The sequence below is a fragment of the Falco naumanni genome, chromosome 5 (genome assembly GCF_017639655.2).
Source record: "Falco naumanni isolate bFalNau1 chromosome 5, bFalNau1.pat, whole genome shotgun sequence".
Classification (NCBI taxonomy): domain Eukaryota; kingdom Metazoa; phylum Chordata; class Aves; order Falconiformes; family Falconidae; genus Falco; species Falco naumanni.
In genome coordinates this window covers 86,129,779-86,153,806 of record NC_054058.1, presented here as the reverse complement: position 1 = coordinate 86,153,806, position 24,028 = coordinate 86,129,779, and the positions used below count along the sequence as shown (strand labels likewise).

General features: G+C 39.9%; 1 protein-coding gene and 1 long non-coding RNA gene across 2 annotated transcripts in view; one reads left to right on the top strand and one right to left on the bottom strand.

The window, feature by feature from the left end:
- Positions 1-8,460, top strand: part of MOV10L1 (Mov10 like RISC complex RNA helicase 1) — a 31,039-nt gene extending 22,579 nt beyond the window's left edge. The window contains exons 20-25 of the mRNA XM_040596605.1: positions 43-207; positions 1,715-1,888; positions 2,629-2,778; positions 4,411-4,518; positions 7,482-7,619; positions 8,365-8,460. Coding sequence (XP_040452539.1) covers positions 43-207; positions 1,715-1,888; positions 2,629-2,778; positions 4,411-4,518; positions 7,482-7,619; positions 8,365-8,460 — 831 coding nt within the window. The remainder of the gene's footprint in view (positions 1-42; positions 208-1,714; positions 1,889-2,628; positions 2,779-4,410; positions 4,519-7,481; positions 7,620-8,364) is intronic.
- A 2,600-nt stretch (positions 8,461-11,060) lies between these two features.
- The window catches only part of LOC121088963, a 24,656-nt gene continuing 11,688 nt past the window's right edge, over positions 11,061-24,028 (bottom strand). Inside the window, exon 3 of the long non-coding RNA XR_005828089.1 lies at positions 11,061-11,280. This is a non-coding gene — a long non-coding RNA (uncharacterized LOC121088963). The remainder of the gene's footprint in view (positions 11,281-24,028) is intronic.

The window sequence follows — 24,028 nt, the reverse complement described above, 5'->3', positions numbered from 1 at the left end:
TAATACAAGATGGATTATTATTTTTTTTTATTGTATATACAGATAGTTCTTGCTGGAGATCCAAAGCAGTTAGGGCCAGTAATAAAATCCAAACTTGCACTGACTTTTGGATTAAATATTTCCTTGCTGGAAAGACTGACATCAAGAGAAATATATATGAGAGATGAGGATGCTTTTAGTGCCTGTGGAGCATATAATCCTTTGTTGGTGAGTAAAACGGCAATTTTATTCAATTTTTTTCATCTAAATCAAAAAAAATGAGAGACACTGGTTCCTGCTGTTTTCTTAGCACCTTTTTGTTCCCTGACGCTTAGTAATAAGTCTAGCTTGAGCATTAGTTCTCTAGGAAAGCTTGATTATTTTTAATACATACTCTGAATAGCAAGGATACTGAGCCCTCCAGCATGCTAAAAACCTTCTTTGAAGGAGTTGTCTATTCTTAGGCAGAGTAAGTCAAATATGGTGCACAAAGCAGAATTCTAAATAATGGCTTAAAATTCCCTTCCACCTCCATTATCCACACGTACCATAACTTTGTAACTTAGTTTTCCACAAATGAACAAGTACATCTTCTACTTTTAACATAAAGGGAGGCTTCATGTGTCTTTTTAAAACATAAAGATTAATTTTGCAAACATAGTGTTTCCAGAAGGGAAAAAAGAAACTGTTCCTGTTTGGTTATCACCCCTTCCTCTGAAGGATAACTTCCCAAAACTCTTGTATGGTGAAGTACCTAAAGTCTGTGTTAAGTGGCAGAGGTAGTGTAGTGCATAAATGAGCACAGATGCTCGGCTGCTTTAAATTCTTGTCTGAATGTGGAATGTAGGGCTAAAGTTAAACTTACTAAGATGCCTTCCCCTTCTCATGATAATATACTTTGAAGAGTTAAAGTGGGAGCAAGAGCTAGCTGGTTGACCATGTAAGCAGAGGAGAGAGGAAATCTGATAGCAGGTTCAAGGGGGAAAGTAGGGGTGTTTGGCCCTAGGCTTTAGGTTAGGTTCAGCCTACTGAAAAGCCTAACACGCTTCCTCCCAAAATCTGTTATGACAATCTTTCATTATTGTGTTTGTGATACAATGCTTAAGGAGAATTGGTGTAATGGGAGACAAGGAAGTGTGAGGGCTTTACGTTGGATACCATTGGACTTCAGTATCATATGTTAGTGTTTTTACAGGGCATAGCTAGTTATTACTGACCGGAATGCTTCCTTAAAGCTGTTCTTTCATTTAAAGACAAATACATTACTGGTTTCTAAGGCCAGCTTCTGTCAGCTATCCTGACGCTTTCTTGCTGCCTGTCAAGACTTCCTCAAAAGAACAAGTTACATCCATGGAAATCCTGTGAAAAAAATCTGACTCTCTTAAAAAAAAAAGAGTCTGTGTCTATAGATCAAATGTTTTAAGGAACTGGAGGATGACCAATTCAACTGTCATGTACATTCAGTTCTTCTTTCTTTCTTTTTTCTTTGGAGGGGAAAGAGGTGATCCTTCAAAAAATCGCTCTCACTTAGTTTTATTTAATTATTTTAATTATTTTCTTTACTTAGAGATGGTAACACCTGCAGGTTTTGCCTTTAATATACAGTTCTTCAGCAGCTTTGGAAAAGCTAAATGCTAGAGGATAGTAAGGTAGTATCTGCTTGGGAGGTGTGTACTGTGGAGTCTGACAAATAATTACCGGTTTCAGTTATGGATTTTGGGTTTTGTCTTTGCAGATCACAAAACTTGTAAAGAACTACAGGTCACATGCTGCATTGCTTGCCTTGCCATCTAAATTGTTTTATCATAAGGAGCTAGAAGTTTGCGCAGACACTTCAGTAGTAAATTCTTTGTTGCACTGGGAGAAATTGCCCAGGAAAGGATTTCCATTAATTTTTCATGGAATAAGGGTATGTAAAAAGTTCATGTAATGGAAGAATGAATAAGGAGGCCTGATAGAAATTTGCTGATGTTGTAGATGAGTTTTCAGAATGAATTTTACAAAGGATATGAAAATAAACTCTTTTGTGAATAATTTGACTTCCTGGCTATCTGGTTTTAGAAATAACTACTGAAGTCAGATGTTCACTAAGAACTAAGCAGCAGCTGCCCGTTGAATTGTATTGTGGAGACATTTTGATACAAGTTTAAATTTGTAGCAGATTGACCAAGATGGAGCTACAGCCAGCTCTTTTAGGTTGCTTTTGATGAGTTTGCTACGTTAGAATGAATAAAAGCTGCTAAAACTAGAGGATTATTAAGGCTTAAGTGGGTAGGGGGGGAAAATAGTACTTTGGAAGAGGTTAATAAAGCCATAATATCCACTGCTTGAAGAGGCCTGAACTCTTCTGCCTTGCACAAAAGTAAGATACCAACTTGCTAATGCATGTTACTCTGAGTTGAGATTTAACTTTTGTTGCACATTTAACATACTGTTCTCATAAACTCTTCTTCAGCTTAAATAACACAGTATAAAATGTTAGGTAATACTTGTTAACTAGAAAGGGTACATAGCAAGGAAGATAAATTGTGTGTAACATTACATCACTCTTATTTTGCATTTAGGATGTGTAAGAATAATCTATTAATAAATACTTAGTGACTTCTGTACCTGGTCTTCATCTTCCTCATTTCCTTTCCCCTAATACAGGGCAGTGAAACACGTGAAGGTCGCAGTCTTTCGTGGTTTAATCCAACAGAAGCAGTTAAAGTAATGCAGTACTGTTGCCACCTTGCTAAAAATGAAAATGCTGCAGTGTCAGTGACTGATATTGGAGTGATTACACCGTATCGTAAACAGGTATAGCTGGTGTATAAGAACTTTAGCATTGCTGTGTTTCATCTTGTGGTTTTACATCATGGCTGTGGTTGGTTAGAGCAGGGAGGCATATCTCAAAACTTCACTTTTTTTTGTGTCATATTACACTGTGTGGCATCAGTTATTAATGTTTCCATTGAAATCTAAGCCTAGAGAAAGACAATTCTAATGGCATTCTACTTTTTCAGTTTTAAAAATCAGTAAATTACGTAAGGAGAAATCTTCTTGCAGTTTTGGAGTCAGAAGCAGATTTTTCAGCTGTTAGGAGTGAAGAGTACAAGTCAAGAATTTATTATCTAACAGCTGAAACAGCAGTCTGATTCTGTCACTCTGCACTGAGGAGTGGAACAAGAGAAATGCAGTGAAGTAGGTGGCACATCACCTCATTAAGGCTTTGAGGCAACTAGAGGAATTGGGACTTTTATCTGTCTTGCAGTCAGACTTGAAGTTTGTGCTGCTATTTAAACCTGTAGAGAATGTTGGATGTCAACTTCAAATGCTGTGGTTTATTTTTAAAACTGTTTGTGTTCATGTCTATTCAGCATGTGATGTCTGCTTTAATTTTAAAAAAACAAAAAGGGATTAAATCTCCTTTCATTTCCAGAGTACACTCTGGACAGTGTGTATACTGTTTTTCTTGGTGTTCACATCTCAGTATTCATGGCCTTGCATGTGTAGGTTGGGTGAAACACTGTGAGGTGTGTGGAAAAGACCAACCCCTTTTGAAGAAATCTCACTTGCAAATTAGAATTCTGCCTGTACTGATCCTACTGTTCAGGTGTATGCACCTGCCTATGTTTACAGTTACTATTTATTTTTCAAATATTTATATATAGTATTGAAGTGACTGAACCTCTGATACTCCCTAAAACATTTCGTATGATTATGTCCTTCATCTGCCTATGATGCAAGACATATAATAGTAGTGTCTGCTTCAAGAAAGTCATCTTGTAGTGGAGGAACACTGGTTAGAAAATAGTTGTTGACTGTAATCCTCAGCTTAGCCAGGCATGATTTCTTGGTAAATTTCTTGGAGCACTTAAGGTATAGTCTCCAAGCAGCTTTTAGGAGATGGAAGTATACTGACCCTGCATATACCAGTGTTCCAGTGCACAAGACTCCTTGTTCTCTTTCTCTTTTTGGGAGGGTACTTTAGATCACATCTCACCTCTGTCTTTCACTCTGCGTGGTGCAACGGGCAAGCAAAGCTGGAATCTCTGTACAGCCGCCTTAAGGGGCTGGGGGAAGCTGCTTGCCCTGTTGCGTCTGGGGCAAGCACAGTTGTGGATATAATCACAATGCAAGAAGAGGGCTAACGGATCTAAGTTGTTCTTTTCATTAAAACCTGGATTATAAAAAAAACCTGTTGATTTTTGTTTAAATGATGGTAGTGAGCACTTTAAGCTATGTAATAAGTGTGGTGCTTCTCAGGAAAAATTAGTGTTTTATTTCAAAACCTTACTAGTAGATGGTGGCTAAGTTTGGTGTGTGCATTCCCTGTGACACCTCTGTGTTAAATCACTTACTTGTATATGTAGTATGTTTTCAGTTTTAGTTATCCACCATCAAATGTAAATATAAATTCCTTCAACACTTTTTTTTTTGTTTTGGTAGGTTGAAAAAATTAAACTTCTTCTGAGAAGTATTGATATGACAGACGTTAAAGTTGGCACAGTAGAAGAGTTTCAAGGGCAGGAGTACATGGTTATCATCTTATCAACGGTATGTGTATTTGTTGTGGTCCTCTGGAGAGTTTTTGTATGTGTCTGGTTCTGTGTTTCCTTTTTGATATAGGGCTTTTAAAAATTAAAAGTAAAAATGTAAAAGCTACGTTTTTGTCTCTTTCACAGTATTTGAAAACAGAGCTTATTTTTAAGTGCATAGAAACAGTACAGAGAGAAATTTTGAGGTAAACGTTAAACCTTTGTACATACTTCTGCTGAGTTTATTTAAGTTTCATGCGAATAGCATACCTTTCACTTAGGTGTGCATAGGGAGAATGGAAACTGGATGCATTATAAATATTAGAAAGACAACTGTGTGAATCACAGTATTAAAAAGTAATTGCTATTTGACTTACAAAAGCTGATGTAGGTTCCTCCATTATTTTTCACCATCACTTTGAGAATTATCACTTAATGGTATACAGCTCATGACTTCCCAGACACTAATGTTGACTGTGCCTAGAAGCTGAATACCCTTTATCAAAATTTATTTATTTTGCATTGGTGGGACTGCACTTGATAGTCTTTCATGATTGTCTTGATGGTGCACTTAAAGTGTGGTACTGGTTGTATTATAGGAATGTCAGTAAAGGTCTTTTCTAGATGCTGGCTTTTTGAATCTGAAGTTATCACAAGCCTTGAAAAAAAGTCTGGGGGGGCGGGGGCAGGAAATCCATGCTGTTTCTATCTGCTTCAGCAGTACACTAGTCACAGGCCATCGTTTTAACAATGCATCACCTCCTTGATTCAGAGTTTATTTTGGTTGACTGCATTTATGTAAATACAATGGTATAGGGGCATAAACTGCATCGCTAGAGTTCTCTAGATGACCATGAAAATGCAGAGGTATTTAGTTTCACTCTTTGCAATAAATGGGTCTTTCAGAAAAGTGCTGGCAAAAGGGAGCATTCAGGAAATGTAGGAAGATACATGTGTTTGGGAAGATGGTTTCTGTGGCTTTGTGTTGAGCCTATCCCTTGCATTTGACAAAGGGAGAAAGAGAGGATTGTGTTACAGAGTACTGGGGGGAGTTGTGGTTGTTGTTTGTAAGCTGGAAGCCCTTGTCTCTCACCTTTTGCAAACTTGATGACCAGTATGCTTCAGCTGATGTCTGTTTTTTCTGAAAGATCTTAGTACATGTTATCTGCAGGTGACAGACAAAGATGTAGTCCTAGTTTTCAGGCAGTTGACTAGAGTGTGGAAATCCTGTCTGTAGCAGCCAAGACAGCAGGCCTCGGAAGACTGAAGTTGAGGTTAGGTGCTGGCATATGCCAGTTCCCTCTCTCTAAATGCACTAGATATTGCTCCAGTGCATGCACATAGCCCTGGCATTTGAATTGACATGAAAACCCCCTAAAGGGAAAAACTACAGCAGTTTCTTTATGTCCTACTTTTCTGTCTTTTGTCTTCTCAGACATGTAAGATTGTTGGCTGGGGCTCTTGACAAGAGGATGTGTTTCTAAGGAGAAATCAGTGTTTAGTTGAGAAGTGTAAGCAGCAGGTGATAAGTCAGCTGATAGCTACCGAGGCGTTTTGCAGAAGGCTTTTTGCTACCACAATATGTGATACCAATCGTTTATGTTCTGAGACGACATCCATCAAATGTGCACTGTTGTAGGCATGCTGAACTCCTGGACAGAAGTAAAAAAATCTGTGCTGGATCAGTGAAAAAGACAATTGGGGAAACTTTAGAGAAAGACTAACTTAATACTTTGAACATCAAGTGATACTAGTTCAGTGTACCTGATTGTATTTGAGTGTTTAGACTTTCTTTTGGTAGGCATTAAGGGCCCTACAGAGCTACCCTACAGCTCCCTATTTCTACAGTGTGGAATTCGGTTCAGAATACAAAAAAATTCTGCATATGCTTGCTTTTTTCCAAATGGTAATGTGGTTTCGGTGCAGTAAGTCTCTAAATAAAGAAAAATACTTAACTGTTTGCAACATGGTGTGTCTGAGGTGTTTGTGATTCAGGGCTGTTCAAGAATGTACAGTACAGACACAACCTGTGTAAGTCTGAGTGATGGCATATAAGGCAAACTGATCAAAGAAGGAAGTATAGACCAGGAATGTGTAGCTGAAGATAGGACCAGTACTGGATGACTATTAGCAGGAGTACATAGGATTTCTTGGAGAGAGGAGGGTAAAAGAGCTGTGTAAAAACCAAAACACTGGAAAGCAGGGGGAATGAGGCAGTAGAGAAAGGGATGGGTTTGGGGGGTTCTTTTGTGGCTTGAGGGAATAGTCTGTGGGACTTTCTTGATTGTTTTTTTTCCTGAGGGCAGTCATACTATGCTTGCTTTTTGTTCTGCGTCATACCATAGCTCTTCAGTTCAGCATTATATCTTTCTTAAAGTAGTTCTAGGTATGTACTATGCTCCTGTTTACAAAGACTCATTATTTAGGTCATGAAATTTCCTTTTATCAAAAATGTGTTCAAATATAGATGAAATAGGTGCAAATTTAATGAGCAGTAGTTACAGCATACTAATTGCTTTGACTTAGCTTAGAAAAAGCAGTCAAAACACACTGAGACTGCTGAAGAAGGCTTGCAGAAAAGACACACTGAATTGTCATTCAGCTTTAGGAACTGGAATGCCAGGAGCTCTAGCAATTCTTCTACTGAAAAGATAAAATCGCTAGTTTTTAGGAAGCAGTTTTGGTATCTTCTGTTTCAAATGACAGTGGATGCTCATGATGCTAAAATAAAACTAGTACACAATTCTCTTGAAATTGCTGAAGTTGTCTTAGCACCCTGTTGGAGGACAGACCTTCTGTGGGAGAGCCAATGGTGGGAAATAGCTAGCTGAAACTTGGATTAGGAAGCTAACTTGTGCTAATTGTTGACAGAGCTGTGTGTGGATTGCTGCAGTAGGTAAATGCTATGTTAAAACAACTTACCTAGCCATAGGGTAACTTCCTTACTATTCTGTTTCTAAAATTATCCATCTTTAATTTTAGGTGCGATCTCATGAAGGCTTGTTTGATGATGACAAACACTGCTTGGGCTTTCTCTCGAACCCTAAGAGATTTAACGTAGCAATTACTAGATCAAAAGCTTTGCTGATTGTCGTGGGAAATCCTCATGTTCTTGTGAAAGTAAGTTTTGGTTTTATGTCTTTGAATTGGATCCAGTATTTGCCACAGTAAATGAATGATTTGGGGTGGTTAATCTGATATGAGGGAAGGAACATCAGATTATGTCAAGAATTGGTGTGCAGTCCTTAGTCTGCACTTGCAAATATCTGAACTCCATAGGTTCCTATAAGGATGAACAGTGCAGGCACCCACGCAGTAAGCTTCCAGGCACAAAGGAAATTGTAATGCTTTGATGCATATGGGCTTCTGCCTCCTTTTTCTCTCTACAAGAGAGAGAAGTTCTCCAGCAGCAAGTCCAAGTAAGCGTATTCTGCATAACCTTATGCAATCAGATTCTTCACAAAATGAATTTGCTTCACTTTTAAACGGAAGGTTGTAGAAGTGATTGCTCCTAGTTATTATAACAGCCTGCCAGGGAGGCGGTCTCTTGAACCCTTGCATGGTTCTTCCACAGGAATAAGGTCAGCTTTTAATATCTGATGTTACATCTGACTTTCTGGATAAGAAGGAAAGCAGTATTCCAGAAATACTCTGAATAACATGTTTAGTTTCCCCACAGCTATGTGCAACAAATATAACTTATAGTAGCTATAGGTATCTTTCTCTCATGTTACACCATTTGCAGAGTTGTTTTTCTAGAAAAGGTCCTATTAAATCTCCTGCATTCATGTGCCTTACTAATCTGTTTGAAAATTCACTTCACAGAGCAGCATGATTTAAATTAAACATTAATCTTCTCTTGTAGGATCCCTGTTTTTGTGAACTGTTAGAATACAGTTTAATGAATAGAGTTTATGTAGGTTGTGACCTGCCTTTGGAGCTGGAATGCCTGCAGAAGTGAGTGTCTGGTCTTCACTTTAAGCTTGCTAGATATGGATTGGTTTACAATATTTTTTTATATTAATGTAATTTATACATTTTATAATAATTAATGTAATTAATACAAAGTTAGTATCATTTGAGAGATTGATAAATGCAAAAACCTGTGATATCTTAGGTGACTTTATTGTAATTAAAGAAATGCTTGAAGTTTAATTTAAACACATTTTTCCTAGTAACACATCATACATTGTTAAATGGGTATTATCTACTAGATGAAATCCCTTTTTAATCAGAATTGTTGTTCATGGAAAGGTAAGCAAAATTTTTATCTTATTCCCTTTAATTGACAGGTGTGACTAGTTTTTCAGCATTGAAGATGCATGCAGTCCTCATCTGTTTTGAAACTAAGAATACATAACAGGAATTCAGTCCTAAGGAAATCCAGCACCTTTTGTTGTAAGGGAAGGGCATGTGTTCTGAAACAGTTGGAAGCTTCTCCAAACAAGATTTAATACTTTTTTTAAGAAGTGAACAAGTTGAAATTAACAGTATAAAATAGTAGTGGCAACATACTTGTTTTTCTATTTAGAATGTATGTGATGTTATGCCTCTGCATAGAACAGTATGCATGAATCCTCCAAGCTTCAGAACTCTTTTGTTAGATTATCCATATTCTATAATGTTTTCAGCTTCTCAGTTTTCTCAGACTTGTGTAATGCCTCCTAAAACTGGATTTTCCCAAGAACATACGTGTTTCTTGTAGTTTTGTTATGGGAGTGTTACAGTAATATATCCATGATGTGAACTGGAGTAATACACTGGTATCTCCACTTGAATGATGCTGAGTGTCTTAAGCCAAGCATGCTTAAAAACCCTACTTGTGGTTTTTAAGGCCTTTGTATACATAGCTGAGATCCCACAGGATTTTCTTGTTTTCACAGCTTATTTGCTGTGGTAGATGTCAGAACAACACCTCAAATGGTGAGTTTAAAAAAAAAAAAAAATGAAAACCATGTTTTGCATTTCTACAAATACACTGTAAAATGAAGTATCTCAGCTTATTTTGACAGAACTAAAAATAACTGATGTTTTAGCAGTATTACTGCTATCGGCTTCACTGGGCACAGTGCTGTCCCCTTAAACAGTGTTTTTCCATTTTTCTTGTCCTCTCCTTGGTGATAAAAGTGTTGTGTGGCAAGACTTAAGGAGTAGTTGGACAGCTAACCACTGTGTTTAGGAACTGCTAGTGCATCAAGATGGCTTTCTGTAACAGACAAAGTATTTTGGATAAGACTGTAGCCTACAGAGAAACAAAGGGAGGGGAGAAAAGATAGCAAGTTTTTGTTTGCTTGTTTACAGTCCAGTCATACTGCTTCCATTCCTGGTATGCACTGTGCTACTTCCCTCTGCAATGCATAATATGTAGATGTGGCAAACACGGTAAAATATCAAAGCTGGATGCTATGTAAGGATATGCAGTGCTGTGACAGGTAGTTTGGAGAACCCAGTATCACCTCTCACCCAAATAACACTGTGTTGAGTGTATCTGATCTGAGTCACAGCTCTACTTGAGCAGCACTCTAGGCGATTTAACCCAGCCTCGTGGGCGTGGTATTATGTAGCTTAAATTGCTGTCACTCTTGGCAGGCCAGAATAGATGGCTTGTGTTGCTGGCAGCTTGATGCTGAAAATCCAAGCCTTGATAATGCCATGCCAATATTCTGCATCAAACTCAGGAAGTTGTTCAACTAGTTGTTGCATATTGAAGGGCTGCTTGCCTCAGGATTGTGGTACGATGTACCACATCTCACAAACCACTGTTTAGACCTGCCACTGCTCAGACTTACTGCCAGCCTTGGTTTTTGTCAGTACGTTCATGCTGTCTTCAGAGAACAGTGAAAAGGTCGCATTGGAGATGGATGGTGCTTACTTTATTGCAAGATACAATCCAGAACTTCTGATTAGTATTTCAGTAACCTCTGCGTAACAAAGTAGCAGAGGTTTGATTTATATTGTGATACTTAATAGCCAAAAGTTAATAATCTTTTAACTGTAATAGTTTGCATGTTAACATAATTTCCTACAAAAGACTAAAAACCTACTTGATTTATTTTTTAACATGGTACTTTTAGTACTCATCAAAAGACAAATGATAAATGTCTGTTATCATACCTGATGTTTATTTTTCTAGAAGCTCTCTTAATTTAAAGGGCAAATACATGTTTTTGAGATAAGAAAAAAAAATTTCATCCAACAATTGTGTTTTGCCAGTGGAGAAACTCATATACTCTTTTCACTGATAACTACTCTTACTGTAACTCATATCATCCACAACGAAAATATGGAAACCTTTTCCCTGAGTCACAAAAGAATAGCTGCTGACTAGCTTCCAGAGAAGTGCTTGTGCCTCATTGACATGGCCGCACAAAGCAAGCGTGCACTGTCTTTATGGTTAAGAATGGGGAGAAGGGGAATTTCTATTTCTGCTTCTATTGTTATGTAGTTTAAAATGCTTTTTTTTTTCCCCTAAACCTTTTATCCCACCCCGTCTGGTGCTGCTTATTAATGACTGAGAAGCTCTACCTTGTGTTATTAACCAACTTTGTCTTCCTCCTTCTCTTGCAATGTTTCTTATCTCCTTCTGCCTACCCAGCTGCTACTGAAAACCTTGTTTGAAGAGAGGCTTACCCATCAGAATTGTACAGGATTAAACAGTGTTTGCAACTTCAGAACAACAGTTTCTTCTGGCAGCTTGATGTGCAGGCAGAGGTGGTTGTTGCAGAGGTGTTAGCTTCAATAGTCTAGTCATCTCTTTCATGAAGACATAAGGCCTGATAAGCTGGAATGAGGAAAAGGGGAGAAAACAGTCTTGAGTTCTTGCTATTGTTTAAAATTACCTTTCATTTTTATTGTGACAAAAGCTCACATAGATTTATTTGGGAGTATGTGAAAAGAGGATCAGCCACTGCATGCAAAAGCAGCAATGACAGAGTCAGTTTAGAGTTAGTGTCTTCTAGAGACAGTGGAACTAAGTCTTACTTTGCATGAAAACCATGTTCCATTATTCAGTTCTGTTTACAGGAATGGTCTTCCCAAACAAAATAAAAAATAATAAAAAAACAAACGAACTCTGTCATGGCTGTTTCTGGCTTACCAATTCCTTGTCTTGCTAAGAAATTGCAAAAGCCACACAGAGTGCTTCCACTGCATCTTGAGGAGCGTCTGAGGTACACAGAGTCGGAAAGCACAGGAGCACTATTACAAATGTCCCTTTCCCTGGTTCCTTCTAAATACTTAATTAGACATTGTGGGCTTAAGAAAAGGAAGAGACTGAGAAAGAGGTAGTCTGTAAAGCAGGCAGTTCCTGACCCATTTAACATAAGCCGTTAAGAGTTAAAATTTTAAAAATACCTTTGAAAGGCCAGTCAAGCCACCAAAAAAACCCTAGAGGTTTCATTGCCAGAATCAAAACATGTAGTACTCAACTCTGCACTGAGCAGATTCTTGTTTTTTCAGTATGTTTCAAATAGTAGCAAAGGTCTGAGAAGTACGTTCTGTGTTGTGGCCATCTCCACCTTACAGCGGTCCCAAGAACAGGATTCTGTGCTGTGGCAGCAAGAGTTCCCTCAATGGATACCCTTTGCTTTTTGAAAGAAGTACCTTGTAGGTGGCTGCGTTTACATCACAAGTGAAAGAAGTATGCACTGCTAATAGTATCTTAGAATATAAAGGCTTCACTAGAGCGGCAAGCCTTTGTATTGCTTATTATAGTCTTCTGCTGACTATCTGTAATGTTTTTAAGTTCCCCTTAAACTGCTGCTGTTCATCTGTCCGTGCTGGTGCAGTGTAGGTCAAGTCACACCACATCACTGGTTGATGCAGGAGTTGCTGGGCAAGTATTTTTATATGCTTCACTTGTTATTTTTTTATAGTTCCAGATTTTTTTCTTAACAGCTGTTTAACTGCACTTTATGTAATAAAAGTTAGATCCCTACCAACTACATACTAACATTTTTGAAGATCAAACTGTGGGCCTCTGGCATGAGCCTAATCATTCAAGTCATACCAGTTTAGTAGTCCGAGCCACATGCACGGCTGGATGCTGCCCAGTGCCATGCCGATCGGGTGTGCTATGCGTATTTTTTCCAGATAATGGGGGGTGTGGAGCCCTGTTAATTCTTTCTATCCTTCGTCTTCCTGAAAAAACAGTCAGTCTACACCTTAAGGGGGAAAAAAAATCAGGGTGTAGTTACAACTTGTATTCAACACCTGTGATGGTGTTTTTTTTCCATAGGGCCTGTTATCCCCATGAGGACATTAAATCAACAGGGCAAGAAATAGAATTCAGAGTATGCAGGCAACTGCACCCACTGTTTACTGTCTTCTGCAGCCTTGAATTGAGAATGACACAAAAGTTTAAGAAACTTTTCTCCTTTATATAAAATTGCTTCAAGGTGTTGAGGAGTATTGTGCTGTACATTTTGGAGCTCAGATACCAGAATAATGAGTATTCTAAACTTTAACAAGAAACAGACTCTTTTAAAAAGCAGTATTGGTTTTTTGCAGCTAACAAAAGAGAGCATCAGCATTCATTCACAGATTCAGAAACAGTCCATTTGTCTCAGATTTGCCAGGATTGTGAAATTTCATATACTCTGTCATTATTTAAATAATTGGCTTTTTTTGGTTTAATACTAATAGTAAGGAAAATGCAATACTCCCTCTAAGCTGTGGGAAGGGTGTTTTTCCAGCACATGGAGAAGAGTGGGAGTGTAAAATCCTTTTAAACTGCTTACGTTTCCTTACAGCTTTAAGTGTTGCTATGTCTCGGTATCTCTTTAAAGATATTTTAGTACTGGCTTCTTGAGAACTGTTGTACAAGAGCAAAAGGAAACTCTTCCCCTACGCTCCCAGAAGTACACTAGGGGAGGAGGTGGTGTGCAGGACAGAAGTCAGACTGCAGACTGGGGAGGGAAGAACTGTATGTGAAGAGAGGGTGAAGTGCTGTTGAAATGCTAAATTTGGAAAGGCTTGGAATTTATCCAGAAGGCATCAATGAATACTTCTAGTCTAGAATTAATAGTTCTTTCAAGAAATACTAATGTCAAGGAAGAAAAAATTAATAGCCGGAAGAGACTATAGGTAATGAAAGAATACGGTCAACAAAGGGAAAATTGAGAGACAATTTTTAGTTTAAAAAAAAAAAATCCAACAACAACAAAACAACCAACCAAAAGCACGTACCAAACAAAAACCCCTTCAGGAATTAGTCACTTGTTTTTCTTCAGTGCTCTTTGTCTATGACTTCTCTTCCTCTTGCCTAACTGGAAGGTGCAGATGACATGGAAGTGCTAGAAATGAACAGAAGATTCCTCCCCACCATCCGGCGTGCATACAGCTGGCAAAGTAAATGCCTGAGAGTTGTGTTTAGTCTAGATCATCTCTGCTCTCTTTCTAGCTGATGGAGAGAATGTACTCTGGAAGGTGATTTACTTCACCTAAAATGTGTCTGGAACGTGCAAGTGAATCCCCAAAGGTGCCTTACTGGTGACGGAGTCTAGAAACTGGGACATGCCAAGTCTGCATAACTAAGCTAGGTGAGGGGAACCCTACCTGAGCTGCCTGCATCTTTTCCAAGCAGCCCAGGAAGAAGCTCTCCTCTAAGTTAATGGGAAGCAGTGTAGCAAAGGGGGGCTATGAGTGGGAGAATGACACAACTGCAATTTTAATTACTGTTTCTTCCTTTTGCTGGGAAGTAAATATTGCTAATGTAGAGGTAGACTGGTTTACATCTGTGGAATGCAGTAGCACAAAATGAAATACTTCAGTGATCACTATCTATTGAAAAGCTGCATTAGTAGTAGAATAATTCTGAGTCACGATGGCAGAGCTCAGTACATGCTACTGTGAGGTGTTACATGCAATTGATGCCAGACTAGTCTCAATAACGACAGTGATCACACGGAGAATAAAAAAAGGGTTATTTCAGTGCAGTCTTACTAGGTTTTTGAATAAATTTAAATTTACAAATGTCTGGTGCCAAAGACCTTGGTTTATTGATAAATGAGGAGAGTTGTTCATTATGACAACACTCCTCAAGTAACACCCACGGTGCAAGTCCAAGAGACTTGTATGAATTATCTTAGATTGCTCTAAAATGAATGAACAGTTAAAAGTGTTTGTGATGCAAAATAAATATGGGAGTTCAGCAGCTGTTCAAATTTATACCCTTCCCAATGGGAAATAACATTCTAGTTGGTTTATATAGAAATTTTTATTATTTATATAGAAATAACATTATAGTTATATTCTACAGAAATAGACAAGTCCTGGACAAAACTTGGGTCCTTTTTTTTTTGCTTTTGGTACGCTTTTATACGGTAGAATTCAGTTACCATCTTCAAAGAAAGTACTGCTTTTCTTTTTATACTGTGGAGTATGCACAGCGTAAAGGGTAAAAGTATGTAAATACTGTGGCTTGTGGTTCACTCCTTGTAGTTTTTACCTAGGGAAAAAAAGTGTGTCCTTACATTACAGGGCAGGTGATAAGTAGCAGAAATTCAGAGTAGGAAAGATTATCAGAGATGAATAATAGAGAAATATTTCCACGTGTACTGTCCTTCAGGAGAGGTGTCTGGCAGTAGCATTGAATCTAGCACGTGGGTAGCTGAAGGTGCAGCCGATGATGTTGCTGGTGGCTGAGGGAGCTGAGGAAGCTTTGTGGCTTCTCAGTTCTTTCATAAAACCATACAGGTGATAATGCAAGGGGGTGGAGGGCCATAAAACATATCCTGTGTGTCAGGCTTTAACATGCCTGTGCATGTCTTCAGTGGCGTACAGTTAAAGCTAGGGTCCCAGAAAACACTTCGCTTCAATAAAAGCTGGGCATTTGGCTGCTTTTGTGTGAACAGAAAGCTCCCCCGTGACGTGCCTTTTGGTACAGTGATGCTTAGCAGAAGCGTGTGCTTTCCTAAGAGATCCGTATATTCTTAATAATATGTCTGAAAAGTAACAAAACGTGTCCCTCTGGGAATACCAGGAAGGTGATCCCAGTCACCGGTGATCTGGCAGGTGATCATCATCACAATATTTCAGTGTGTTTAGAGGGGTCATAGCAATTGGAAGAGCGGTCCTGCTCGCGTAAGGGGCAGGCGGAGCTGGGGCTGGCCCCAACAGGCTTCTTAAGGAACCGCATGTACCGTGTTGACTGCGGGTTGGAAAACGAGCTCCAAAGGAAAAGCTCGAGTGCTGCAACCTTTGTTATTTCGGTTGGTCTTCTTCAGCAGGGTGTCCCTGGGGCTCGGGGGGTGGCGGGGCTGCAGCCCACAGCCCAGCACAGCAGCACTGCCTGCGCAAGGTGCGGTTACTGCTGCACTTATGTGTTGTAGTCGGAGTCCCACTGAGTTGTCCTCACACGGGGCACCAATTGTTGCAGCACAATCAAACCAGCAGGCTGCAACAAGGCTTTTACCATTGGTCAGATTCTACTGTCCGTGCTGTAGCACCTTCCTCCAGAGGCCAGCCCACACTGCTCCTCCTTCATCTGACCCCTCTCCCACCATCCTCAGGGCTGTTTAACCACTTAGCTGGAACAAGCTACAGCTGCACATCACCCATGTCAACCAACCCACTGCCTCTGAGCCAAGGCCACAGCTGCATGTTATCAATGCTGATCAACCCACCGCCCTCAGTCCTCTACACTTGGGGGTCTGCCCTCGGCGTGGAGCGGGTGTGCCAGGCCATCTGGGGCAGAGCGGAGCGGCTCCGGGACGATCTCCAGCAGCCGGGGTGTGGTGGGAGAAGCACAATATGCTCATTGTCAGCTCTAGGCAGTGCGCTGAAAATATTTTTTGGGAAGTCAAGAGCCTCGTGATGGTTTCCATTCTGTTGCAAACAGCCGTGCCCTGGGGCTGTGAAGAGGACAAGATAGCGAGGACAGAAGGGTAGTGAAAAGTTCCCTTTGGCTTCCCTTAAATTAATGAGCAAACAGCACAGATGGGATAACTGAGGCATAAGAAGAAATCTAGCTTAAACATTCCCTGCAGAGTGCCTAAAATGAGTCATTCTTTGTGTGGAACAGGACAGCCACCAAAAGGCATTTTCACCTCTTTTGTTACTGTTTCGGGGAGCGCTCTCCGAAGACCGTTCAGGTCTTGCTATAGAAGGGGGCAGCGTCAGTAATTACCAGCCCTGTAACCCTCCAGATGTTGTTTCCATTCTCAAAACAGCACGCTGCTTTTCACACCCCTGCCACCAGCCCAGCGGCCCACGGTGGAAGGGGCAGGTGCTGGCGTGGGCAGAACCAGGCAAGCCCAGCGTGCTGTGCTGCTCTCAGGCTGGTGGGCGACTCGATATATGTGACCTGTCCGGATTTCCATAGTCTTGAGGTTGTGATGGCGTCGCCTGGCTTTAAGACTTAACGCTTGTCAGGTGTGGTGATTTTTAACTTCAGACCCAAGGAATTGCTAATAATAGGCTAGTAAGTAACATGCAATTAACTTTCTCGGGCTGTTCATTAATTTTACTTAAACCACTCATTGTTAAAAGCAGCTTGTTTGCCAGTCTTCAGTCAGATTTCATCCTCCAGTATAATACTATCCAGCTTTTATTTTAAATGTGTTGTACTGGGTACCGCTACCTAGGTAGTAAGTCATCCCAGACACATTCCACGTGAATGAGACAGTCTCGTTTGCACTGAAAATGGAACTGTAGTATTACCCCTTTGTCCATCAGCACGTCCTGAAATTAAGTCTTAAATTAGTGTGTGCTATAAGCATATATGGCCTTTATGGTAGTGCCCTGTACATGAACCTCATTTGTGTGTGGAGTCATTGCTACCACCACAGAAAAATCTAGGAAAATTTAAAGAACAGATTATTTTTAAAAGCGACTCATCGCAGAAGTACAATGGAAAGGAAGAGGTTACAAAAAAAGCAGAATTGATTTTTACGTAATTAATAGTAGAAATAAAGATAAATTAATTACAGGCAGGTTAATGCTGTCATTTGTAAATCGTTCTGTAATCTTTATCCAGATTAAACTGCAGATCTGCCTGGGATTGAAGTTAACAAGATTTGCTCTGGACTTAAAAGCCAATCTTTATTGTCCTGCTGCCTGCTTGTAGGGGTGTCCTGAAAAAAAATTAACGTTGTTTTCTCAACAGGAGAAGTGCTAACGGTTCAAGATAGCTTTCCCTTCTGTTTTTCATTCTTACACCCTGGTGTTTGCATCACTCTGTGTATAGCCAGGCAACAGCAGAGTGCTACCTTTAGTCGTAACATACCAAGGAAGGACTAACACGTAATGAACAAGAACTGGCCTTGCATACGCCGTACCTGAAGATACGGCAGTGAACAGTCTGGGGACAGTCATTTGAACGGCACTTGAATGTGGTCTCAAACACGTTCCTTTTATAAATTATGTTGCAGACGTTTTAAGAGTTAATTTTTCAAAGAACCAGCTAAAAATTAAGTCTTCCCTCACACAGTAGGTACATTTAAAAAATCTCCTGAAGACAGCAATGAAGTGCCTTAAAATACATTCTCCTCTTTTCTTCTGTTAGTGCCCAGTGCATCGAGTTCATCATTTCCTACAGAGTAAAATTATGTTTGAGATCCTGGAACAACTGTGTTCCAAAGATTTCTATTTTAGTAATTCCTTGTGCTCCTCATGTAAAAGGAATTTGCTATTTCCAGATTTTTATGCTGGGATTTTGCATTGGACTTGCAGCTGGAAACCTGTAGCAAGCCATACCTTGTAATCCACAAGCCTGAAGTAGCAGGTGTCTGTACTCGGACAAAATTACAAATAAAATTTGCGTCACCAAGCCTTGAGCTGAATGGTGGAACAACTCCTCACGGGATTATCTAATGTAATCTGAAGACACAGCCTAGACACAAGTAAACTCACCATGAGCAGTGCCATTGAAATTCAGGCATTTTCCTAGACAGTGCTGAGCACTCTGTGCCCAAAGAGTAATGTAATTTAAGCTTGTGAGTAACCCCTGCACTTCACGGACTTTTTGAACGTGATTTGAGAAGCAAAGGGAAACTGTAGATCTATTTATGTCAAGAGTTTCAACTTTCTCTTTCCATTTCTTTTTGTGCAGTAGGTTAGGGATGTATGCAGAAGGCCTCATGGTGTTTGAGGAAGACACTGACTCAGCGAACCGAGTCACTGAATGTAAATGTAGACAACTAACAGTATGTTAGAAGTATGAACAAACCCACCACCTTACATGGAGTCAGAACTGTGGGGCTGTCAGTTTACTTAACTCACTTTAAAGATTGGGAACTGCAGAACTCGTTAAGAACATGAGAAATTAAATCATCCCAGTTTCCAGTTTAAGGTTTTCCCAAACATTAACACTTAAAAATATATGTGTACTGTTTGCATCTGGAAAGTCTAGTTCTAACTGAACATTTTTTGACACTTTGAAAAGCAACAGCTGTATGTGCTACAGATACAGCCTCTGTATTAGGACATTATCCACTCCCCACCGACTGCAAAGGAAGGAATCCCATTAAAAGCTCAAGAGGTAATATAATTTAAAAAAATATATATTATTTTAAAAGAAAAAAAAAAAAACAGAAAAGAAAAAGAAGTGCATTGTCTTTACGTCTGTGTATTTGCATTCATTGGGGCTGAAAATATTTAAATTATGACCTTCAGTCAGGGGCTTACTGAATCTCTCCCCTTTTAACAGAATATTACAGATGTAATGCAAATTTTTGAACAGCTGCCTATGTATTTAGTGGTGGATGTACGCAGTGTAGTAATGCATTAACACCTGAGTGGTTCCGTTAGCACAGACAGAACGAGACAGGTACCTCAGCAATTCTTCCACCTCACCAACATCTGCGTCAGCAGTGCCTGGGGAGGTACATACCTCCCTCTCCCTAGCAAAGTAAGAAATTCCTGCATGCCCTCTGCAGTGCCTCACACTGATCAAATGTATTGCATTGAAAGAAACTGCACAGCCCCACTTAACTCCCATTGCCAGCGGTTTCATGCCATGTATTTTAGACTTTGTTAGGGTTACTCCTGCTTTCTGTTGTGTGGTGCAGAGCAAGGTTTACACAGGCACCTTGTTTCTTTCTTCAGATAGTAGTCAGGTGTTCGGAGGTCTTATCAGGGTAACTATTAAAGATTGTTTTTACTGTGATATTCCTTTAATTTTTTTCCAGTTTCATTTCTTTTACTGATTAAAGATGTGTGTGTATCTTACATGCAGGTAAGAAAATAGATTGTGATCTAATATTACAAAGACTAATTTTCCTTTTGTGGCTTTAGGGTCATGATGAACAACTAATGCTCACAGATACTAATTGAATGTCCGAAGGGCAGCATCAGATTTTCTGTAGATATTACTTGTCTTGCTTGACTATTTTTTACTTTAGTTTTTCTTCTAATGTGAACATGTCATTATACTACTTTAATTCTGCTCCAGCAGAAGCCTTACTGAATAACCTAAGACCGTAAGTTTTTTTCCATCAAATACGTGTTGCTGTTACTGTCATATATCTAGCAGCTTGTGAATCAGCATGGAAGTTACTCATATGCTGTAATTTTCTCTTATCGAAAATTTAACAGGTACCTGTTTAATATCTTACAAATGCCTTCAAAAAGTCTATTACATGAAGTGATTATTTCAGAGTTTATCAACCAAATTTGTGTTTTGTCCAGATGTATTTGATGCAGTTTGCTTCAGATAGGAATTTCTGGATTCCTGGTGTAACACCTGGTCTTCTCTTTGGCTTCTCAGCGAAATACATCCATTATTAGAAGCCGCAGAGACATTGTGGCATTATGCAGAGCTGGAAAGCCTTCGGTTCCTGCCAGCAGAAAACATTACATGACCTGATGTTAGCAGGGTTAGGAGGAAGTCGCATCCATCCCACAGCCTTCCTACAGGAGCAGTGTCTGCCCTCAGTTGTTGATGAGCATTAGTTATGGTCCTGTACGCAGCATGTTCCCTACAATTGCTCCTCAGTGCAGACTGCATAGCCTGTAGTTCCCCATGTCATGGCACTCATCCAGTTTAATTATGAGTAAAACGTCTTTTTTCCAGACTAAACAGAACTTCTTCAGGTTTCAAGCAGTTGTTTAAGTTCAAAATTATTCAGATTATTTTTGAATGAACTCCTTAATAAACTCTCTGCAGATTAACTGGCTCCCTTAATTTGGTGGGGCTTTTTCACAACTGGTTATTTTTTAACAAGCTGTAGTAGATAATGATGGGATATAAAGTATCTCCCCCTTACTGCAATGTATTAATTTTATCTTCCTGCTACTTTCCAAATAAAATGTTAATTTAGTGTAACTCCATTTTCTGCATCATGACTGACAGCTTTACCCTCCCTGCCCACTATCTGATCTGTTCAGCTGTTAGTTTCATCTGTTCCAAGTTTGTATCAGGAACTTCGCCACTTGTCTGTATCACCACAAACAAAAGGGGGTTGATCAATAACTTAAGCTTCTGGCTTTAGGCATAGTCTAACTGCAGCAGTAGGGGCTGATGCCAAAATCAGTATTTTATAATACAAATTAAGCATAATGGGGATTATTAAACTATTGATATTCTCTGTTCAGATGTATGTAGCTCAGTACAGTCAAGTTAAAGTTGGGGACTTCCACATTATTACACCAAGATTGCAGCTGTGTCCAGCGAGAGCTCGGCCAGACTGGAGCCCGCTTGTGCTAAGTGAGGTACAAATGCAGACATTTGCAAACGTGTGTGCAGTGGCTTAGCCTTACCAATGTGAATATTTGCACTTTTTGTAGTATGGCTGGCTGTGTAGGACTATAAAATTAAGAGCGTGTGTCAGGGTTTACAGACCCACGGCACAACCAGCAACACCTGCAGGTTTGCCAAAACTAGCAGAGCAGCACATGAATTACAAATGTTTTGCCCAAGGCTACGTAAGTTAACATTCGTAGGGTTACAAGAAAAACCTGTTCTGTTGATAGATGAGAATCCAGCTCTTCAGAGGATGTGTTGCGTGTAATCTTAGCCTAATAGCTCTTAGAAAGCAAAATGTTTGCAGCAGCTATACGGCACTTACACCACAGTAGCTCTCAAAGGAATATTTTCTTTCTAGGTTTGGGCATCCTTCCAGATACAACAGAGATGCGAAATGCTACCTATGTAACAAAAGGTTATAGAATAGATTTAGCTTGGAAGGGACCTCTGGAGGTCATCTAGTTCAGCTGTCCTGCTCTGAGCCCAGCCAGTAGGGTCAGGTTGCTCAGGACCGTGTACAGTTGGGTTTTAATAGCTCCAAGGATGGAGAGTCCACAGCTTCGCTGGGCAACCTCTTTCAGTGTTTGGCTATCATTGCAGTATTTTTTTTTTCTTACACCTAGTTAGAATTTCTATTGTTCAAACTTGTGCCCTTGCCTTCTCATAGGAAGGTGAAGACAAAAATGTTTCTTCGATAGTCTTCTGAAACAGGACAAATAAAATAAAGCCAAATTAAAAAAAAATATTTGTCTAAACTGAAACTATCAGAAATTCCTTACAACTTATCTGGGAGGTTCTGTTTGCAATTTTGTCCTTTACTGGAGGACTGATAATTACTATCTATGTCTGGAACAAGACAGAGTTAGTATTACTTCAAACCTTCATCAACTTAGTTTGCCTTATGGTAATTTTAGGCATCAAATTTGCTTACACACCATTTTACCATTAAGTCAATAGAACTACTCAGAGGATGTGAATTACAGAAAGTTTATTTATTTTTCAGGTTTCAAACTGTTGTTTTACTTAGTTCAGGGGCACAATAGGCAAGGATACTCCAGACAGATAGCCCTAAAATCTAGATAACACAGCTGCAGACAGCAAAAATGACAGTCACACTAATGACCCTGCATGGCACTGCCCAGCACTCCAGATTCCTGGGGAACTAGTTCCCGTTTCTCCTCAGCCCAGGCAAGTTTCTTGCCTTTGTCCCACGCTGTATGTGAGCTACTAAGCCCAGGACAAGGCTACTGGATGAACTAGAAGTCCACTGACGTTTACTTCTAAGTATCGGGCAGCTTGTAGCGATGGTTCGGAGCCGACTGCTGGGCATCCTGAGAAAAGACTATTGGGCATGCACAGACCAGATCTGCAGCTGGGGACACCGTGAGTGTGCAGGTGCAAACGCTGTGCTGCAGCAGGCAGCCTGCATAGCGAACCTGACTTACTCAGGACATACGGGACTGAGCAGGCGATAGGTGCAGCGTGCACGTAGAAGCTGTGAGGAGTCTCACCTCTGCCAGACTTCATGCGCTTCTGTCGGGGAAATCACAGAAACACTGCAGTCCTGCTGCAGGGTGCAATGCAGATGCTGCCTGCTGCTGCTGGATTCAAGCTGGTTCTGATCGGCAAGACCATGTTTTCACTGTGCTACAGAAGGCAGTATCTGTGGCACCAATACTGATCATTGCTGTTGAGCATTGACTCCATTTCTCATATATATTTGTATTATAACGTTTTTGAGAAATGTTGCAAGAATCTTTCTTTTCTCGGCTCTTTACTTCAGTCACTTCTAAATTGCTGAGCTGAAGCCAAGCCAAAATATTCATGTATAAGCTATAGTCAAAGCACATTCAAATGGGAAAAGATCATTATGAGTTCCTGAGTAGTAAATCCTGAGATTATTTTCTATTTTAACTCATTCTTCATTGCTACATTATTATTAAAAACAGCTTTATTATTAACTAGGAAAAGCACTGGTCTTATTAGGAATTTTCATCCAATCTTGTTGTTCCAGAAATAAATCTTTTGACATCCATGAGAATATATGCCCACATCCGGAAATAAATGCCAGGAAATCTCCATTTGCACATGCCCACTTGCAAACATTTGACAGCAAGAGCCACTGAAGATTGTATTCTGGTTCTGCATTACCTTTTCTGTGAGATTTTCTTCTAACAATGAAGAATGTCACCAGCTGAAATCTTCTAGACACTAAGTCCTTCCCAGATCTGGTTTGGTTTACACTGGAACATCTCTTGAGGATGGGCTGATGCCCAAGTTCATACACAGCAGCATCTGCCAAAAGATGTGACAAAGGCTGCCTGACCCCTGTAAGTCGATATAGAAAAAATAATTGACCTTACAAGGCAGGTATGTGTTAGGAAGTATCCACGCATAGAGACGTCAGGCTTGAGATGGGTAAAGTCCCTTTGCTCCCATGCACGCTGTCTTGCCTAACAGGCTCCAATCAATGGCTGTCGGTGCTCATGCTGTGCCTAACGGCTTTATGACAGTTGGTAGGGGCAAATCCACCCTCTCCATGGGAATGCAGATCTATCTGTTCCCGGGAGGACACTTCCCTGTTGTGCATTGTGAGACTTGTTTTTTCTTAGTAGGCTCAAGGGCAGAAACTGTGTTAGTCTGCCAAGGCATATGGCTTTGCAGGGCGTGCACGCTGTTTGGTTCTGTGTTTACTAGCAGTTGTGGTTTGGGATGCTAGATCAGAGAGACAGTTCATCATTATGTGAAGGCCTTGAGTATGGAGACTGAACACAGAGCATATGATAAATCTGGCAAAGAAGATGAATGGTGCGTTGTAATCCATCAGCACTTAAGGAGCAGCAGA